Raw genomic sequence first — 21,256 nt, 5'->3', positions numbered from 1 at the left:
GCAAGATCAAGAAAGTTATTAATACGAGATGGAAAAATAATTTTTGTTTTTACTTGTTGTGTAAGTATTGTTTGCAATGGTATCCTGAAAACTATTTTCTTCATATTCGTGTATGGTTTGATGATAATTTCCTCATCCTCTCTGAAAGTTACTGGCATTGAATGATCCACGTCCTTGATAAACAGAAAAACCACGACTTCGACCACGGTTTTCAATTTCAAAATGACAATTTTTTTTTAAATGGCCAGGTTTACCACAACTGAAACATTTCAACTTATTCTGAAATGATGACCTGGCTTCAGCTCAAAATACATTTGATCTATCATTTGACTCTTCATTACAATTTTCCTCTGCACTTTTTAACTTTAGTTTGCTTTTTGGATAATCAACAGTTCTCCTCTTTTCTGGTAAAACATCTATCAAATCACTAGTATGACTATAATTCTGTGATAACGGTTTTAACATGTAGTTCAATTTTTCTTGCTCTGATATTATAGCACCTGCCTGCTTTAATTCGTTCACAGCTTTTTCAAACACGTCGAAGAATAAGCATACATCTGAATAATTTTTCAATTTGATACTTTTGAGGTTATGTTGGCATACAATTTGCAAAGCTGTTGACTTTTTCAGATACATCTCATCAAACTTTTGGATGATCTCTTAAGCTGTATCGAGTTTGCTTATGTATTCTAGCTGTTTGTTAGTTATTCCACTGTAGATATAGTTGGTTTCCTAGATATCTTGTTCTTCCCATTCGTCATCGTTGGTTTTATTTTTAGCTCTCATTACCACATCTTTACACCTTTTGAACTGTAGACACTTCAACATACGTAATTTCCAGTTACTATAGTTTGCTCAGTCAAATATTGGAATATTAATATCACTGTTCTTCGCCGCCATTACCATGTGTGCTCTTTCTTTGTATTCTCAAACTAATTTAACCGCTTTCACTTGTTTTCTCAACCACTCTCTGCTACCATGTTAAGATAATGAATGAAAAACATTACCTTTTCTAATTTACTTAACTTTAATATCAAGCAATACACATTTACAATTTTTCATGCAACCAGAACCCGAACAACAGGAGGAAACTTGACATTTCAACAAATGTTAAAAAATCTGAATGTACAACAACTAACAATGCTTGAATATCTCCAAATTCTGATTCCTGAATTATCATCTGTTTTCACATGAGAATGGATTAAAACTTATATCGGGTTCTCATTGATTTTGGAATTCAATTCAATAGCTTTTCTTTTCCTATTGCTATTCATCTTTACTTCTGACAATACCCAAGAATGATTGAAACAAAATACGTTTGTTTTTAAACACCAGAGGCTGAGCATCCAGTAAAATATGTGAATATACGGTGTAGACAAAAAAACTGGCACATATAAAACCGGAACTATATACTAAACCAAGAAAATTCACACCTAAATGCTAATTCCAGCAGTAAATGAACAAGTAACTTTAATACTCGAACGTTTTCGGCCGTTTTTTCAGAGGCCCTCCTCGGGAATGTATGAAACACACAAAAAAAACAGTTCTATCATTTGAAAATTTGCAACCATTGAATACAGCTGTGTTCCAATTTTTAAATATATAAACGATGCACGGTATAATACAAAAATTGTTATGTTTACAACATAAAAATTAATTATTATTTAAATAAAGCTATAAATAAATTTATTATTATTATGTTGGGTTAAGTGAGATATACTCAGTTAACACCAGTGGCTGTGTACTATGCCACACCAAAGTCAAGGCATAGTAACCAAAACAGAAATTAAAGAAGTGTATCAGTGTGTGTGACTGTATTCAAGAATTTTCTCACAATATGACATGTATTCAATATAGTGGCCTTCTGTAGTGTGATGTATGTGTTTTTATTCAATTGTAATTTTCCCAGGCTTTTGTGTAGTGTGTGTGGTATGACACCTGTAGATGAGAGAACAACAGGTACAATAAGCACCCTATCTATCCTCCACAGATGCCTTATTTCCTGGGCAAGTTCTGTGTACTTGCTAATTTTTTCAGTGCATGCGTTTTGTATATTCTGAGTATTTGGAATGGATATGTCTATAATGTATGTGATTTTATTGTGTTTGTCAATGAGTGTGATGTCTGGTCTGTTGTGGTAAATTGTTTTATCTATGATTATGGCTCTGTCGTAGTACATTTTGTGCGGGTTGTTTTTCAATACTGTCTGTGGAATGTATTTGTAGTATGGTTTGTGGATGTCTACTAATTTGTGTTTCTTTGCAAGCTCTTGGTGTATTATATTTGCTACTTGATTATGTCTGTGTAAATAATCTGTCTGTGCCAAGAGCTTGCAACCAGAGGTGATGTGTTGTATAGTTTCTGGCATGATGTGACATTTTCTGCATGTGTCATTTGTGAGTGTTGTATCTTTGAGTATGTGTTTTCTGTAGTTTTTAGTATTTATGACCTGATCCCATATGGCAATCATGAATCCTTCCATCTCTTTAAAGAGGCATCCCCGAGCTAACCAGCTGTTTGACGCAGTTTTGTCAACAAAATCCTGGGCCAGATCATAAGGATGCCTGCCATGGAGTGCCTTTCGAGCCCACGATTGCTTAATGGTGTCTATGCCTTTTATATGTTGTGTTGTGTCCATATGATGTGAGTGTAAGTTTAATGGTGTGTTATTTGAATCTGCTAGAGTTACTGCTTTATGTAATTGTGATGTTTCTTGTTTTTTGTAGAAAAAACTCTTGCAGTGACTGTATTTGTTTGTAGTGAAGGTTAACTATGTCAATCAGGCCACGTTCGCTATCTTTACGTGGAAAGGTTAATCTTTCTGTGGCGGATTTAGGATGAGGTTGTTTATGCTTAGTAAGTGTTGTTCTTGTTTTCCTTTGGAGTTGCTCAAGATCTGTGTGAGTCCAATGTATTACTCCAAAAGAATATGTGAGTACTGGGATGACATATGTGTTTATTGCTTTAACTGTGTGTTTTGCATTTCACTCTATTCTGAGAATAGCATTTAACCTACTTTTGTATTCTTTAATTAATCTTTGCTGTATTTGTGTATGTTTTGTTTGTGTGGCCTGTTGGAATCCTAAATACTTGTAGAACTCGGTCTCTTCCATGGATTCAATAACGTCTTCATTTCCAAGTGCAAAATCTTCTTTCTTCAGGATTCCTTTTTCTATGTGAAGTGCTTTGCATTTGTCTAGGCCAAACTACATTTGTATGTCTTTGGTGTATGAATGTGTGATTTGTAGGAGTTGATGAAGTTGTTTTTGTGTGGATGCATAAAGTTTTATGTTATCCATGTACATGAGATGTGACAGTGTAAACTGTGTTGTTTTTTCATGTCTGATATTGTAACCATATTGTGTGTTGTTTAACATGTTTGATAATGGGATCAGGGCTAAGCAGAACCAGAGAGGACTCAAGGAATCTCCTTGAAAAATTCCTCACCTAATAAGAATTTGGTTTGTTTGTATGGAAGTGTTACTAACCCTGAGATGTAGTGTTGTTCTCCAGTGCTGCATAGTGTTTTGAAAGAATGCAATGAGTGATGGATGTATTTTGTACATATGTAGAATATGTTGCAGCCAACTTTGTGGAACGCTGTCGAATGCTTTTCTGTAGTCTATATATGCCATGTGTATGTTTCTGTGTTGTTTGTGTGCTTGCCGTAGAATGACTGAATCTATGAGTAACTGTTCTTTGCATCCCTTGTGATTTCTACGGCAACCTTTTTGTTGTTCTTTTAGAATGTCGTGTTCTTCAATATGTTTGTATATTTTGTTTGCGATACAGGATGTCAATAATTTGTAAAGTGTTGGGAGACATGTAATTGGTCTGTATTGTGTGGGGTCTGTGGTATTGTTGTTTTTAGGTTTCATGTAGGTGATGCCCTGAGTAAGAAAATTTGGCATGTCTTGTGGATTGATGATAATGTGTGTTAGGTGTTTAGCTAGTTCCTGGTGCAGTGATGTGAACTTTTTGTACCCGAAATTGTGAATGTTGTCTACACCAGGTGTCTTCCAGTTGTGTGTTCTGTTAACAGTGTATTGGAAATCATGTATGTTTATTTCAGCACAGGGCATAGTTGGTATGTTGTGCAAGTTTCTGTTCTCCTCCTCGATCCAGCCTGCATCAGCATTATGCGTGACAGCACTGGACCAAAGAGAAGACCAATATGTTGTGAGTTCTTCTTCTGTTGGTGTGCCACTGTGCTGTGTATCAGTGTTTGCATTGTTATTAATTTGTCTGTAAAAGAGTTTTTCATTGTTTGTAAATAATTTATTTTGTTGTTTTCGTAGTGTACATGTTTTGTAACGTTTGAGTCTACGTGCTTTGGCAGCAAGTTTTTGTTTTAGTGTATCAATGTATTCTGTAATGTGTGTGTTGTGATGTTCATGTTTTGTATGTGTTTTTATTTTCTTGAAAATGTTTTTGAGCTGTTTCCTTAATTTGGGTGTTATGTTGCTTTTAGTGTATTGTGTCAGCCTGCCTAATTGCTGTCTAATGTCATTTATTTGTATTTCTATTCTTCTCTGCCAAGCAGGCTTGTGATAGTATTGTGTTTTCTGTGTATTTGTCTGTGACTGTACTTTCAGTCCATGGTGTGTCACTACTGTGACTGCCCCAGCATAAACTAATGTATGAATGTCTGCAAGTGTAGAAATTGAATGAATGTAGTGTGGTATTAAGTGAGTGTTTACATAATTTAGTGTTTTTCCTACTTCCTTCGACGTGTTGATTTTTGGTATTCGTGGTCGTTGTGTGGGATCTGTGCCTGTATATTTAGTGAGTGTTTCCTGAAATATAAGTGAGAGCGTATCAACTAAATTCATGTCTATGTTATCAGTGATGGACAAGGAAGTGTCTGTAGTATCATTAGTGTTAATTGTTGTATGTGTGTTATTATCAATGCTTGTTGCTGGATTATCCTGACAGGTTACATGATCTTCATTAATGTTAGATGTTTCTGTCTGTTGATGTATTTGATCAGCAACCTGTTGTTTGATAAGTTCAAGTGTTGTTTGTGGAATAAGCTTGTTGTGTATAATTGTTCTTTTTTGATCAACAACTCTTTGTTCAGTGACAGTGAGGTGAGGATATTGTTGTGTGAATTTATGGTGTAGTTGTTGTCTGTATGCTGTCATGTTTGTTTCAAGTTTTGTGATTGTGTAATAAGTACGGATGATAAACTCGTTCATTTCCACTGTCCATTTCATCTGTTGGTGTGGTTTTCCAGCCTTTGTGGTCTGTGGATGCATTGCCACAGAAACACGAAGGCTGGGTTGGTTCCTCACATCTGTTGAGGGCATTGCAGTAGCCATGCTTGGGCCGGTGCTGCTTTCGCCACCGGTAACCAGAGGGAGACTGTGGCCTATTTTTCGAACGTGAGCCTCTGCCTAACCCACGAACGCGGACCTTGTTAACCCGGGCGACGTCCGAGCCGGTATCACACTTTGATCTAGTTATCACCATAATAAATATCTCCACAGAATGTGGGTGTGGTCACTCTTAGCTTCATTTTTCCCTATAGACCTTACTGGCATGGGTGTCCTTACCAGGAGCTTATGCTCCAGCCTGCATTGCCTTATGGATCAGTAAAATTACTGGGCTCTCCCACCACGACCAGGTGGTGATTACGGGAGAGTTATTATTATTATTATTATTATATTATTATTATTGTTATTAGTTATTATATGTTTGTAAAAATTATTGCAATGTAAACGATGTGGAAATTGTTTTCTTTTACATAGCAGGAAGATGACTACATAATTACACATTAAATTATTGTTGTGCTTTGTGGCATTGTAAATAATACTTCCACGATTGTGGAACTGGAATATAATTGGAGTTAATGCAATTTCTTTTCATGCTTTCTATATAAATTTCAAGAGCCTTCAACAAGCATAAGTCGTGTCGGTCAGAGGCCCTGTGTAAAAGAGTAGCTTCATCCCAACGTGGAGAAACTCTGAGTTTGGTAGCATACTGGGCTAGTGCAGTATTATACTTCTGCTTGGACATATCATATTTGTGTTCTCATATTTCAGCCTTAAGGGATCTATATCTGGATTTGATATATGTTATCCAGCTATTGAAATGTTTATCATGCAATGGGATGCAGTATACTTCTGGTGCTTTCTTGTCATTAGACTTGTCTTTAGCATTAGATAAAAGTCGGAAAATATTCCATTTTTTCTTATATGTTAAGCACAAGTTCAAATCCTTTGTGATTCTATTATAAATTTGTTGAAGGGATGATTTGTAAGATGTAACCACCTGATTGTGCTGTGCATCATCAACCTTCGTGTTGGAGGTAGTTATTGTAGATTGCTGGTTGGCAGTGAATCTGTCTATTAAGGACTGGTAGTACCCGTGTGCAGATGCTAAACATTTGATGCATTTCAGTTTGCTATCGATATTAGAATTCTTAGAACAATTGGAGTAAGCCCTTGAGACTAGGGCCCGGAATGCTGCTACTTTAAAAGGCCAAGGGTCTGCTGAGTTAGCAGGTATGAAGAGAATACTGTATGTTGGTATGCGGTAAATAGTCGTGGTTATATTTTTATTTGCCATACTAATCTTGGCATCCAAGTAATTAACCTCTGTCTGACTTTCCTGATTTAATTCTAGTGTTAGGCCGTAGGCATTGTTGTTAAAAATTTTTAACAATTTTAATTATATGGAAAACCAAACCTGATATAGAAAAATATCAGGTTTGGTTTTCCATATAATTAAAATATCATCTACATACTGTATATAGCTAAGGATACTGTTTTGTAAGTTTGTTAAGACTCTTTCTTTCTTGCGTAGACACAATGTAGTGACAGTTGATTTAAAACACTGGGCAAATTTTCATCCTTTATTCGGTTGGTTGGTATTTCAGTCTTTATTAGGATGAAAATTTGCCCAGTGTTTTAAATCAACTGTCATTGCATTGTGTCTACGAAAGAAAAAAAACATAAAACATGGTTTCCTCAAGATAAAAGACTCTTTTTTCTAATTTTCGTAAGACAAGTTTGCACAGATCCCCTGAGATAGGGCTACATTAGTACCCCCCTTTTTTGGATGCAAGTTTGACCATCAAAGTAGAAAAAGGAAAAATAGCATTTTAGATGTGTAAGCTCTAATATTTGGGAATGGAATTTCTGAACGTCAGGTGTAGTAGTGAGAAAGAAATCTCTTAGCACACAGAAACATGGTTCAAAATGAATGGAAGGGAACATCGATACAAAATTGAATACAGTAAGATATTCATTCCCATTTAAATTTATATAATGGAGTTTGGTGAGTAGTGTGTTGGAATCAGAGATAGTAAAGCTGTATGCATCAAGATGGCATTGTAACAGGCGATGGATACATTTCTCTAACAAGAATGTGGGAGATCTGGCTTTATCAATTGCAGGTCTTAATTTTTGCCTGGGTTCCTGTGTTTTGGCAAAAGCAAATAGGCAGGGGGTGTCAGGGGAGCTAACTATTGAATGTTGAAGGCCTAAGATTGTGGGTGAATCTACCGTCATGACTTTGTAGCTTCATTATGTAGGAGATTTCAGTGGGTTGAAATTGAGTGCCAACTATATATTGGTGTAATATAGTGACATAGGTTGCCCTTAGCATGATAACAATTGCCTTGCTTTATCCAATTTGACATTGTGATGATGTTAGATAGAACTGTTATTTTGTCTGTTTCATACATTCCTGAGGAGGGCCTCTGGAAGAAATGTTTGAGTATTAAAGTTACTTGTTCATTTACTGCTGGAATTAGCATTTAGGTGTGAATTTTGTTGGTTTAATACACGGTTCATAAAAATTATTGCAAAAAACCCAAATTTTTTGCTCACATGTACAGAATGACTTAAGATTTTGAAGCAGTGAAAAATTAGTAAAAACCTTGTTTTATATTTGAGTAAATACAGTAATTTGAATAATTTATTATATTTTAAATTTTAAAAAAAGTTTGGTTATTTAGAAAAAATAGCTACTGGTCTCATTACCATTTTTGCCATAATATTTTAATGAATAAAGTTATTTCTTACATTTTAAGATATAAAACTATTATTTTGTTTAAATTATTTGAATATGATTTGAATAGATTGTTGATTTTAATGTACAGGGTTAGCAAGAAATAAGTTTCCCCACTTCAAAGAGCTGTGGAGTGCATTCTACTCTCAAAATGAGCAAAATTTGGATTACAGATAATTCAAATGATGCACTTGACCTTTTTTCAATAAAAAAATTGTACAAATATCTGTCGATATGTGGTGCTGGAGCGCACACAAATATTGAATATGTGTGTACGTATAAATGTTCAATATAGCACTAAAACTGTTCAATATATCCTCCTTCATTTTGAACAATGTGCTCTAATTGCAAAACCATATTTTTCACAGCTGAACGCAGTGAGTGTGCCAAAATATTCAGAACATGACGCCAAATGTTCTCTTTCAGATCTAGCACAGATGCAGGTGTGGTGTTATAACACCATTTTGATTAGTATTATTATTGTTTTTTTTGTTTGTAATGGTTGTGTTCCATGGTAGGGGAGCCACTGTGGAGGCGTACTTAAGGTGTGCCCCCTTTGTTCTTAGCACTTTTCGTTTGTGCGATTCGTCAGGAGAGATAGCAGTGGACAAGCAAGTCAGAACTACGAAAGGGAAGTGTGTAGAACTTAATTTTTTTTTTCATTCATCTGCATTGGCGTTTTGGAAATGACTCTTTAGCACAAACTACATCAGAACTGTTATATTAGTAGGATTGTACCAGGTGAAGTAGTTAGTTTTGTGCCAAAACCGGAAGATCGGTAAAATTTTGTAATATTACCTTTGCACGCTTAATATTGTTGTCTGGCCGTTTTTCGTTGTAAAATTAAATCAGATTCCCCTTAGTCTAGGACTACTGGGAATTACACAGGTCTTCTAGAGTAGATGATGTCCTTCAGGAAACCCCATAACCAAAAGTTGCAAGGGGTGAGCAAGAAGGCCATAGTGAAGGAAAATAATGGCTGATTACCCATGCATCTGTGAAATGCTGTCTTAGTATGGTTTTGTAATTAGAGCACATTGTTCAGAATGAAGGAGGACATATTGAGTAGATTCAGTGCTATATATTGAACATTTATATGTGCATGCCTATTCAATATATCTGAGCACTCCAGCCCCACCTATCGATGGATTTTTGTACTATTTTTTTATTTAAGAAATGTCAAGCACATCATTTGAATTATCTGTAATCCAAATTTTGTCTCATTTTGAGCAGTAGAATGCACTCCAGAACTCTCTGAAGTGGAAAACTTATTTCTTACTAACCAGTGGTGTGCGATGACATCTGATAATGGGGAAGCTGTGCTGGCACTGGATAGAATCATTGGAAGCATTATATGATATTTTGGTATGTAGCATCCAACAGCTAAATCACGTGAGGTTAGTGCTCTGTAAAGCGCACGCATGAATGCATATAATCTGCTTTACATGATTCAAATATTTTCACTGTTAAAGATATCCTCTATTCGACAATACAGCACTTCCACTGGGAATATGCATATACGAATTTATATTTGAATATACAATAGCAATTTTATCATTGTTTTTCGTGTGTATAGAAATTTGTAATAAGATACATAATGGGTTATAATAAAATAATAATTTTAATTAATTCAAAGTACGTTAAAATATGAAAATAATCACACAATATGTATTTATATTTTAGAAAATACAAAGAAAGCAGTTCCTCCACAGTTTCCGTGGATGGCACGCCACTGTCGCTAACCCTGTATATATATTAATATGTTTTATTTTTCATTAATTTCATTGGCAACTTCATTAATAATTAAACCAATTTGATATTGAAGTTAGGTGCATTATAATGTATTGTTAAATAATTGTTATTGTTGAAACATTGAATAATTATTCATTTAACTTAGTAAATTTACAAATAATTAGAAAAAAAAAATTAAATGAAACTCAAATCTTCAACTTAAATAAATTAAGTGGGTATATTACCAGTTATTCTACAAATCACAGGAAGCTAGAACTTTACCAGTTTATATAAAAATTTATTTAAAAAAATAATTACCAAAGTTTATTATATTATGTTAACTTTGAGTGACAGATTCTATCCATAAAGTCTTTAAATATGTAATTGTTTGTTATTAGTGTTTATATGTCTAAAGAATATATTGAAAGAAGAATTTATATAGTTGATATAGTTAAAGTTAATTGTGTTTTTATGGATATGAAGGATGTACATTTTTATTTGTATTTAATCTTTAATTTGTAATATTTATAAGTTTATAAATCAATACTTGTTTTGTAAATATTAGTTTGTAAACTATATGTAATTTTGTTGTAATAATAAATTTATTTACTTTATTTTGTAGTTTACACAAAAATCTTGTAGAGCATTTAAATGCTGAAATTGTACTTCATACAATTACAGATGTATCAGTTGCTATGGAATGGATTCACTCAACATTTTTATATATAAGGATAATGAAGAATCCAAAACATTATGGTATGTAGAAATCTCTTACATATATAACTTCTATATTCTTTTGCGATATTTGGTACATGGGAATCATGATCAAACAAAGAAAAGATATTACCAGGCAAAGAAAATCGGATAATTTCACAAGTTGTTTATTTGACGTACATATACAAATTCTTAATAATGATTCCAACGTCGCATTGCCATACAGAAATGCACCAAACATTACCATACGATCACTACCGTAACCACTCATGACAATGTCTTAGGTTGAGTCTTAAAACTATCCTATAAACTGAATTACAGCTAAAGATAGAAAAAGGATAGGTTTATTAGAAGGTAAAGAGTAAGTTTTATCGAAGATTAGAATACCTGGGATTGATTCTATATATTTGGTGGGTGAGATGCCACTTGAGACTTTTCACAAGGCTTGATAAGTTTGGTTTTTCTATATCAAATTCTCCTCTTACTTTCTCTTTGCAATCCTCAATTCTGTACTGTCTTGTCGTCACCACGATAGGACAGGATTCCTTCCTCAGACTACGCGATGATCTCTGGTCGTTGCTAACCTCGACTCAGAGTACTCAAATTCATATCTGTGCACTTCCAGGTCTCCGAAAAGAATGACATGCCTTTCGTTCTTTTTGCCTCAGGGTCTTACTCTCCCCTTTGTTTACATTAGTTCCTGGAACTGGTCATCTCACTATCTCACCTAAGGGAAAAGAGTTAGGGAGGAAAGTCCTAGAAGGAAGGAGAACAAAGGGCACTATACTAAACTTATATTAATATATATAATACAATATGGCTTGTAGCCATACTTTTATAACTTTTATATATATCTTAACTATAATACAGTTACATTATTTGTGGATAAATGTATGAACATAATTAAATCATTCAATTTTGTTAAAAATATAGCTGCACGTGTTCATAAAAATTTGTTGAATAATTAAAAAATTAAAATTAATAAATTGATTAACTCTGCAGAAATTATATTAAAAATTATCAAAGAAGATAAGAATGTAAATATTTGATAAAATTGCTAGGACAATAATTGTAAAATTAATAAACAATTTAAGTCTATACAATAATGAGTCTTTTGATGTCCTTTCTCACACCTCAGGAAAATAACAGCCTTATAGCTGTTTTACAATCATAGTCCTGGCAATTTTATCAAATGTATGCTATATTTTTTTGTTTTTGTCATCACCAGAAGGAAGTCCTATAACGTTTCGCATAGTGAGGTGGATGAGCAGCCTAATAAAAGGTCGACTCTGCCTTAAGACTGTTATTTTCCTGAGGTATGAGAAAGGGCATGAAAAGACTCGTTATTTATAACCTTAAATTGTTTACTAAGAATGTGAATAATTTGTTTTACAATTTAATTTAGTTTTTATAAAAATTAGATTGTATCTAAAGTTAATTTTTTGAATACCTTCTCTTATTGTAGTCATTTCACTTCATCTGTAAATATTGTCAATTCCTAAGTTTTATGTAGTTTTAATGTAATTTGGCTGCAATGCTCAATTTTTATACACATGACAAATAGCATTACTTTAGTCAACAAAGCTTGTTTATATAAATAGAATAATATATATTTTATGAATATTAGTTGTTAAAAATATTTATCATATTTCATTAATAAACATTATATGATTATGTTATTATAAATGCTGCTGTAGTGCTTCATGACTATTTTTTTCTTTTGGTTTTCCCTCGACTCTTTCGTTTTCATTTGTGGTACCACTTTTTCCTAGTTCACCGTATGTTGGCAGTTGGATTGGCCAGTAGAGGTCACATGAGAAGGATATTTGCTTGGCATGATATAAAAGGTTGTGACCCATATGTGGTAGGCACCTATTTTTTTTTGTTTCCACTTACGGTGTTCTGGCCATGTGTGGATTATATGAGATCGAGGCACTGAGCTTGAGAGGACTGAGGACAGAAATAAGGCCGAAGAGACAGCAATCCATTTGCATCCAACCAAGAACACTTTAACGTTGAGATACAACATATTCAAGAGAAAGATTGATGAAAGATTCGTCCAAAAGTATTAGTTTTTTTCTTCCAGTGTTTTACGCAGTAGAAAAAGTGTTGTGAGTAGATTAGTTTTGTGGCTGTACGCCATGTGTTTGTATATAATTTATATTATATTTTATTTTTTGTTTTATTTTTGCTTCACATACTTTTCTTCCTTTTCTTTTCTTTGTCTATTGTCTTCCCTCTTTGGAATGTCTCTTTCTGAAATTCTTTTCCTTATATGGGCATCGGATATCCCCTAAAACAAAGAAAGGGTGCACAACCCCTGAGGGGACGAGTATGATACTAGAGGGCAGGAGGGTCATGAACTCGAGATGAGACAGAATTCGGACTCGAGAGAGGAAGGTAAGGAGACCAGCTTCTGGTGCATTGTTGGCAGCATACAGAAGAAAAAAGGTAGAGCTTCAGAGACTGACTAAGGATCTCTGTGATAGATTCAAGGAGTTAACGATGAATTATCACATCTGAACTGTCGACGAGTGATTGAACTGAAAGAAAAAAGGAAAGGAAATACCCTTGTTCCTTTGTGTAAAACCTTTGCTACAGACATTATAAAGAAAAGGGCCGTTTTTTGAAGACCTCAAGAACTAACACTGGGTACCCCCTATCTAATTTCTTACTTTTCCTTCCTGTCCCCTATTCTCCTACTATAGTTTAATATTAGTTTTAGTATTTATCTTTATTCATATTTGTGATAGTTTAATATTAGCATAAGATTAGTTTTAATTATTTCTCTTTTGTCATGTAATATAAATATATTCGGGATTTTGTATGTACAACCTTGTTCATTCATACAATTATTTTCATCTGTTGGGATAGAAAATATTCTGGCATCCTAGAAAAGAACCTGTAGCTACTTTTTGCCGTAATTAAAGTTTTCGCTTTGTTTTTTTTTTGTTACACGTGTTTTTGTTTTGACAAAAAAAAAAAGCATATTTTCACAGTTTGTATTTTTTTGTTATGCGTCTTTCATTGTTCTCTTTTATCACATTCCGTGAGCCCCCTCAAAGGAGAGCAGGAAAGAGAGGGAAACATGAAAACATGTGAAGCATTGTTATTATATTGTTATTATTTTGGATATTGAAAATTTGTCAATTTTGTGATAGTTCATGTTCTATGTACATACTGAAATTGTGTCAACAGGAATTAATTAAAAGCCAGTATTTCTGTCAAGCCAACTTGTCTGTTGTTTTTTGTCTAGCTCTGCAGACCTCATTCTACGGGGGCATTCTACGCTGCTGTCAATATCTTGAACCGTTGATGAACTGTCTTGTTTATAAATGCCAGAAAAAATTAAATTATGTAAAATGTATAAAGTATCCACAAGTCTGTATAAATAAACTATGAGAACCTTGTCTTCAACTAAAGTGCAGTGATGCTTGGGTTTTTGCTTTTTCTCAGTAACTTACATCACACAAGAATAAGTCAATTCCTTATGTGATGTAAGTTACTGAAAAAAAGCCAAAGCTTTAGGCTTAAAAATCACAGAAACTGGTAATGGAAATGAATAAATACATTAGATCATTAGGGGACTAAATTAAAGCAATTTTCACTCTGCATAAGCACTGAATTTTTATCTTTGTGATGTTCATGCAAAATGTACGTAGACTGACAAAGGAAAGATGTGAAATCTGGAAGTTAAAAACTTAAATTTCTAAATTATTTCACTCCTGATATACAACCGCTTAATCAACAAAATTCCATAACCAAAAAAAATGTTGACCCTTGACTGGCAACTATCGTCTCCTATCTGTCAATAAGACATTATTCCCTTGCAGCCGGTAGATCAACTCGCACGATAATTTACAGTTAGCATCCGAGCTCGTCGTTTGTTTCAAATCCCGGGAATACCTATGGCCCTAATTGCAATCCATTGTCGATCACGTGATTGGTTTTCTCATCAAAAACTTATAAAAGACGCTTCCTTCCCCCCTAAAGGGCTCTCCGATCGTCTCTCCAGTACGACATGCACTGTGCCATCGACCGGACCAAAAAGTTACCAAGTTTTAAGTGCCAGTCTACGACTCCTTTCGCCGGACTCCGTCTATTACAGAATTTATAGAGGTATGAAAAAATATATGTAAACTCTCTCTCTCTGGACCCCTTTTTGTATATGAGGGTAGAAGTGTAGTTTTGTTCGTTTCGATCTTAATAAATCTTGTTTTGTTATAAAATGGTGTCTTTCTTGACTGTCGGCTTCACCTTATCATCGACCCCATCCTTCCTCCTCCTCTACTCGCGTAATGTGTAACGCACCATCGACATAACAGCCATTCTTGACAAGTGAGTCGCCGGAAAGGGAGGTACGACTCCCTCTTACCTCCCCGGGATCTCACATAAGCACTAAATTCTTATCTTTGTGATGTTCATGCAAAATGTACGTAGACTGACAAAGGAAAGATGTATCAAAAATACTGAGCAACAGTATGGTCAAACAAAATATTTTATTTCACATATATATGAATAGGTATTTAAGGATTCCAACTCGGCAGTAATTTATTACAATATTGCATAAAACAATATTTCGGCAGACAATGACAAAATGTACTATTTGCGACAAATATAAATGATAACTGAAAACTATGCTTAATACTTACCATATATATCAGCAGATTTGACGACCTTCAGATAAGACGACGTACAAATTTTCGGCAAAGTTTTAGCATATATTTGTCTTATAAGACGACCCCAAACTATCATTGGCCTATGAATTTAGTTTAGATCAGCGATCATCATCTGGATAATAATACTGTAAAAAATTATGAATAGGACATAATTCTGTATTGTCCTATTTGTAATTTTTCGAATGAACAAATTTTATTTTCTGCTTTGCTATTGTTGCAAACGTTCGCATTGATTCGGGCATTCAGATAAGGACGTTGACTATTCACAAAAATGTATGGGTTATTCTATTTTGTGGACATGCCCTTGGACATGCCCTACTCTCTACTAGTAAATAATTACGGTTTGTCCGTTTTTTATAATGGTTTTAATTTATATAAATTTCAATTCTAATTTTTTTGTATCTGTCCTATAAGACGACCCCGGATTTTGGGGCCTTTTTTTATGATTCAACTATCGTCTTATCCGCGGAAATGTACGGTATGTTCTAGCTTAAAACTAGGGGAAGAAAGAAGATGATAGGGAGAGTAGAGAATTTAGGAAAATAGTGTATAGTAAGGAATGAAATACCCGGGGTTTTGCTAAACTTCACAATTTTTGAGTAGGATACCACGTTGAACTTTTTCTGAAAAGTTTCTCATCGTCATTTTCACTAGGTTTCTCTTTGCACCTAGTTGCTACACCTTTTATTGTAACTAAGAAAATCCAGTGTTCTCAGACTCTCTTGAATTCTCCAGTCATTGCCATAAGTGACCTGGAGTACCACGTTTAACATCTGTTCACCTCAAGGTCTGGGCCAAAGAATGTTCCTCCCTTCTCTCACAAGCCCTCAGGGCTATTTTTCTTTTATTGTTCTCTGTGGTTCCAAGAATCGGTCATCACCACCCAAGTGAAAAGAGTTAGAAAAGAAAGTTCTGGAAGCAAGAAGAAACAAGGAACAAAGGAGAGGACTAAAACGATACTTAAATTAATATATACAAAATGGCATACTGCCACACCTTTATTCTATAACTTTCTTAACTTACATAATAAATATTGTGCAAGCTATAATATGTTAATATATATTGGTTAGGGTAAATATGGTCAATTTTTTGAGAATAGTGGAAAAAAGAAGATTGGCACTAAAAAATATTTGGCAAGAACTTTGCCATAATTTGAATGTCAGGTAGTGCATGTTTGTTTGTTTACATTTCTACAATGCAAAATTTTTTCATTGACATAACATGGGGAAGACCTTTGACCTCAAATATCTACCATTCTTGGTTGAATTTTAAAATTCAGCCAGTCATGACATGCCATTTTTATTATTTCTATTAAGTGAAAAATTTTGTTCAAATTGGTCAAGTCATTAGTATCTAGAAATCCATTTTTCAATTTCAAAACCAAAATAATGCACTCTACACAAAACAATATCTTTTCTTTTCTACAATAACTCTGTTGCAAATTTTAAAGATTAGAACAAGTTATGTGTAGTTGTGAGGACCTGAACGGGGGTTGACTGTGAGGTCCGAATGTGGTGTATCAATCGAGAAATTAAAGATCTCCTTTTCAGACACGAATAGGAGGAATTGAATGTCTTGATTGAATAATGGAAGTTTTTTTTGTAAACTATTTAAACAATAGAAATGATTAAAGTCGAGTAAAATGCAGCTGGAGAGGAGTCGTATTCAGTTGCGATGTTGATCTCTCCCGCATCCTCCATCGGATTTTGAATTGTCACTAGGTGATGATGAGAGACCAATGGGGAGGTGACTTTGGATGAAAAACTTATAAAACTGCGCATTTCAAGGACATTTGGAGTTCTTGGTTTTCGTTATTGGTGCTCACCATCAGGATTTGCCATCGTGTGGACCAACATCGACCAACTAGTTGATGCCCAAAACTAACCATTACTCCTGGAGACATCATGTTTTTCCTAGATTCACCCTTCTCCCGAATTTTCAATTTAAAACTGTGCTGCACACCCCAGGGTCGTCCACCGAAACATACGTCGTCAAGGGACCAAGAGAACTTCAGATTGAATGTTGGACACTCAACCAAAAAGAAAAACTTTTTATTTACTCCCAGAGTTGGGTTTTATCCAAGCTTTGAAGAAAGTTGTAAGAAACTTCTACAAATACACACCAATGAAACCCGATAATATAAGTGACAACACACCCAGCAGTTGTAAGTGAACAAGTTGAATTTAGTAACGCCATCTCTTGCACAAACCAACAACTAGAATAATTTAATTTAGAATAAACTGGAAGAAAAGGATCGGCCCGAAGTGGGACTCGAACCCGCAACTCCCACTTGCCGTACGGATGCGTTGCCAGTTACACTACATGGACTTTCGTTTCGATCTCCTCTTCCAGCACATATGAGCCACGACTGAGGACGCATCCGTGTCTACAGCCTGCAACTACTACACTGTGGTAGCAGGCTGTGGACGCGGATGCGTCCTCAGTCATGGCTCATATGTGCTGGAAGAGGAGATTGGAACAAAAGTCGAAAGTCCATGTAGCGTAATTGGCAATGCATCCGCACGGCAAGCGGGAGTTGCAGGTTCGAGTCCTGCTTCGGGCCGATCCTTTTCTTCCAGTTTATTTTAAATTAAATTATTCTATTTGTTGGTTTGTGCAAGAGATGGCGCTACTAAATTTAACCGGTTCACTTACGGCTGCTGGGTGTGTTGTTAAGAAACTTCTATTTTTATTAAAACAGTTTTAAGATGGAAAACTTGTCTTGGTGAGTCTTTCCACTCCCACGCGACTGTGTTGATTGCTCGGTTATCGAGAGACCCCCCCAGTCGGCTAACCTCACATAATATAAAATAATACAAATTAAATATTTGTTTTCAGTTTTATAAAATGTTAATGAAAATATATTTAATGCAAATGAATGTATCTTATAATGAAAGTAATTATATAACTGAAATATTATATACTTAATAAAAATACTTTATTTAGGATTAATTAAAACATAAGAATGTAATTTCATAAATTTTTTGTAATTAAATATAAAATAACTTTCAAAGAAATCAGTATTTATTTATAATTACATTACAGCATTAAATAAATAGTTAGTTATGTAGTCGTTAGTATTAATTAGTAGAAATAATATCTATTATAATTATTACTCTTAACATTTTAATTGATCTCAAAATTATAAAACAAATTTAAAAGCAATCAGTATTAATAAATTTTTAATAATATTTGTTAAGATATTAATAAATCTTATTAAACTGGTCTTAAAATTACTATATTAAAAAGTTGAAATTGAACAAAATTTAATTCTATTTTAATATCTTTAGGAATTCCAGTTGATTTAAATATTGAAAAGATAGAAAATAAACTACAAGGTAATGTGCATATGTTTTTTACAAACAAACAAATGCTGGAAAAAATTATTAGCCTGACTAATAGAATCAATTTTATGAAGTCATCACTAACTAAATTACATAATTTTAGGAAAAAATATTGCATTTTTTTAAATTTTAATAAAATTTAATCTTAATTTTGCTTTATCTGACTAACAATTTACAATAATTAATAATTTAATGTTTTTGCATATTATTATTATGTTGGGTTATGTGAGATATACTTGGTTAACACCAGTGGCTGTGTACTATGCCAGACCAAAGTCAATGCATAGTAACAAAAAAAATTTAAAAAGTATATCAGTGTGTGTGTCTGTATTCGGGAATTTCCTCACAATATGACATGTATTCAATATAGTGGCCTTCTGTAGTGTGATGTGTGTGTTTCTATTCAATTGTAATGTGCCCAGGCTTTTGTGTAGTGTGTGTGGTATGACATGTAACAACGCCAGTAGACCTGAGTCTGCTGCGAGATCTTGGAGGGTAAATATAAGCAAAACGATAAATAAGGACTTTACAAAATATTCGAGATTCAAAATATAAGCATTTAATGATAGACAATCATTATAATTTTATATACAAAGGAATCATTGGAGGACTCAACACGAAAAAAATCTTACAAACTAATGCTATACGTACTATACATGTGTTTTCTATATATAATGAATATCGCGTGTGGCATCAGAAATAAGTTCTTACATCAGTTTCTTATTACTTCTTTAACCTTTGTTACTTCTCACTTTGTAATATAATCAATTCTTGCCTTCGATGCAATTGGATTCTGCCGATCCCTTATAAGCTCTTACGGATAGTCCATTTCCTTGTTGTTCGAATTCTTCGATTGGATTGGCCGTCGAACACCTCGTAGACAGAATCAGACAAAAAAGTGCGTAGCTACGAAAGTTTCTTGCCTTTTTATACCACCCGCCATTAGGCATGACATAAGACACGTGGTCTAGGACTGACCAATCAAGTCCACGACTAGTAACCCTCATTCATAAACCTGATTCCAACATACAAAACGGAATTTTACACAAAAGTAAATAAAATAAAATAAAACTCGATACGACATGTGCAATGATAAAAGCACGAAAATAATAATAATAATAATAATAATAATAATAAACATAGTTAACCTTCACTACAAACAACATAGTTAACCTTCACTACAAACAAATACAGTCACTGCGAGAGTTTTTCTACAAAAAACAAGAAACATCACAATTACATAAAGCAGTAACTCTAGCAGACTCAAATAACACACCATTAAACTTACACTCACATCATATGGACACAACGCAACATATAAAAAGCATAGACACCATTAAGCAATCGTGGGCTCGAAAGGCACTCCATGGCAGGCATCCTTACGATCTGGCCCAGGATTTTGTTGACAAAACTGCGTCAAACAGCTGGTTAGCTCGGGGATGCCTCTTTGGGGAGACGGAAGGATTCATGATTGCCATACAGGATCAGGTCATACATACTAAAAACTACAGAAAACACATACTCAAAGATACAACACTCACAAATGACACATGCAGAAAATGTCACATCATGTCAGAAACTATACAACACATCACCTCTGGTTGCAAGCTCTTGGCACAGACAGATTATTTACACAGACATAACCAAGTAGCAAATATAATACACCAAGAGCTTGCAAAGAAACACAAATTAGTAGACATCCACGAACCATACTACAAATACATTCCACAGACAGTATTGGAAAACAACACGCACAAAATGTACTACGACAGAGCCATAATCACAGATAAAACAATTTACCACAACAGACCAGACATCACACTCATTGACAAACACAATAAAATCACATACATTATAGACATATCCATTCCAAACACTCACAATATACAAAACGCATGCACTGAAAAAATTAGCAAGTACACAGAACTCGCCCAGGAAATAAGGCATCTGTGGAGGATGGATAGGGTGCTTATTGTACCTGTTGTTCTCTCCTCTACAGGTGTCATACCACACACACTACACAAAAGCCTGGGCACATTAGAATTGAATAGAAACACATACATCACACTACAGAAGGCCACTATATTGAATACATGTCATATTGTGAGAAAATTCCTGAATACAGACACACACACTGATACACTTCTTTAATTTCTGTTTTGGTTACTATGCCTTGACTCTGGTCCGGCATAGTACACAGCCACCGGTGTTAACCGAGTATCTCTCACTTAACCCAACATAATAATAATAATAATTCATGATTGCCATACAGGATCAGGTCATAAATACTAAAAAACTACAGAAAACACATACTCAAAGATGCAACACTCACAAATGACACATGCAGAAAATGTCGCATCATGCCAGAAACTATACAACACATCACCTCTGGTTGCAAGCTCTTGGCACAGACAGATTATTTACACAGACATAATCAAGTAGCAAATATAATACACCAAGAACTTGCAAAGAAACACAAATTAGTAGACATCCACGAACCATACTACAAATACATCCCACAGACAGTATTGGAAAACAACACGCACAAAATGTACTACGACAGAGCCATAATCACAGATAAAACAATTTACCACAACAGACCAGACATCACACTCATTGACAAACACAATAAAATCACATACATTATAGACATATCCATTCCAAACACTCACAATATACAAAACGCATGCACTGAAAAAATTAGCAAGTACACAGAACTTGCCCAGGAAATAAGGCATCTGTGGAGGATGGATAGGGTGCTTATTGTACCTG

General features: G+C 34.4%; 1 protein-coding gene across 1 annotated transcript in view; it reads left to right on the top strand.

The window, feature by feature from the left end:
- The window catches only part of LOC136974163 (probable ATP-dependent DNA helicase HFM1), a 257,012-nt gene that overhangs the window by 129,045 nt on the left and 106,711 nt on the right, over window positions 1-21,256 (top strand). The window contains 2 exon segments of the mRNA XM_067268965.1: window positions 10,370-10,503; window positions 18,431-18,478. Of these exon segments, the coding sequence (XP_067125066.1) occupies window positions 10,370-10,503; window positions 18,431-18,478 (182 nt within the window).

Source organism: Centruroides vittatus, unplaced genomic scaffold (assembly GCF_030686945.1).
Source record: "Centruroides vittatus isolate TY-2023 unplaced genomic scaffold, ASM3068694v2 contig_345, whole genome shotgun sequence".
NCBI lineage: Eukaryota > Metazoa > Arthropoda > Arachnida > Scorpiones > Buthidae > Centruroides > Centruroides vittatus.
Note: the sequence above shows the minus strand (reverse complement) of the source record. Positions and strands in the feature narration are given on the sequence as shown.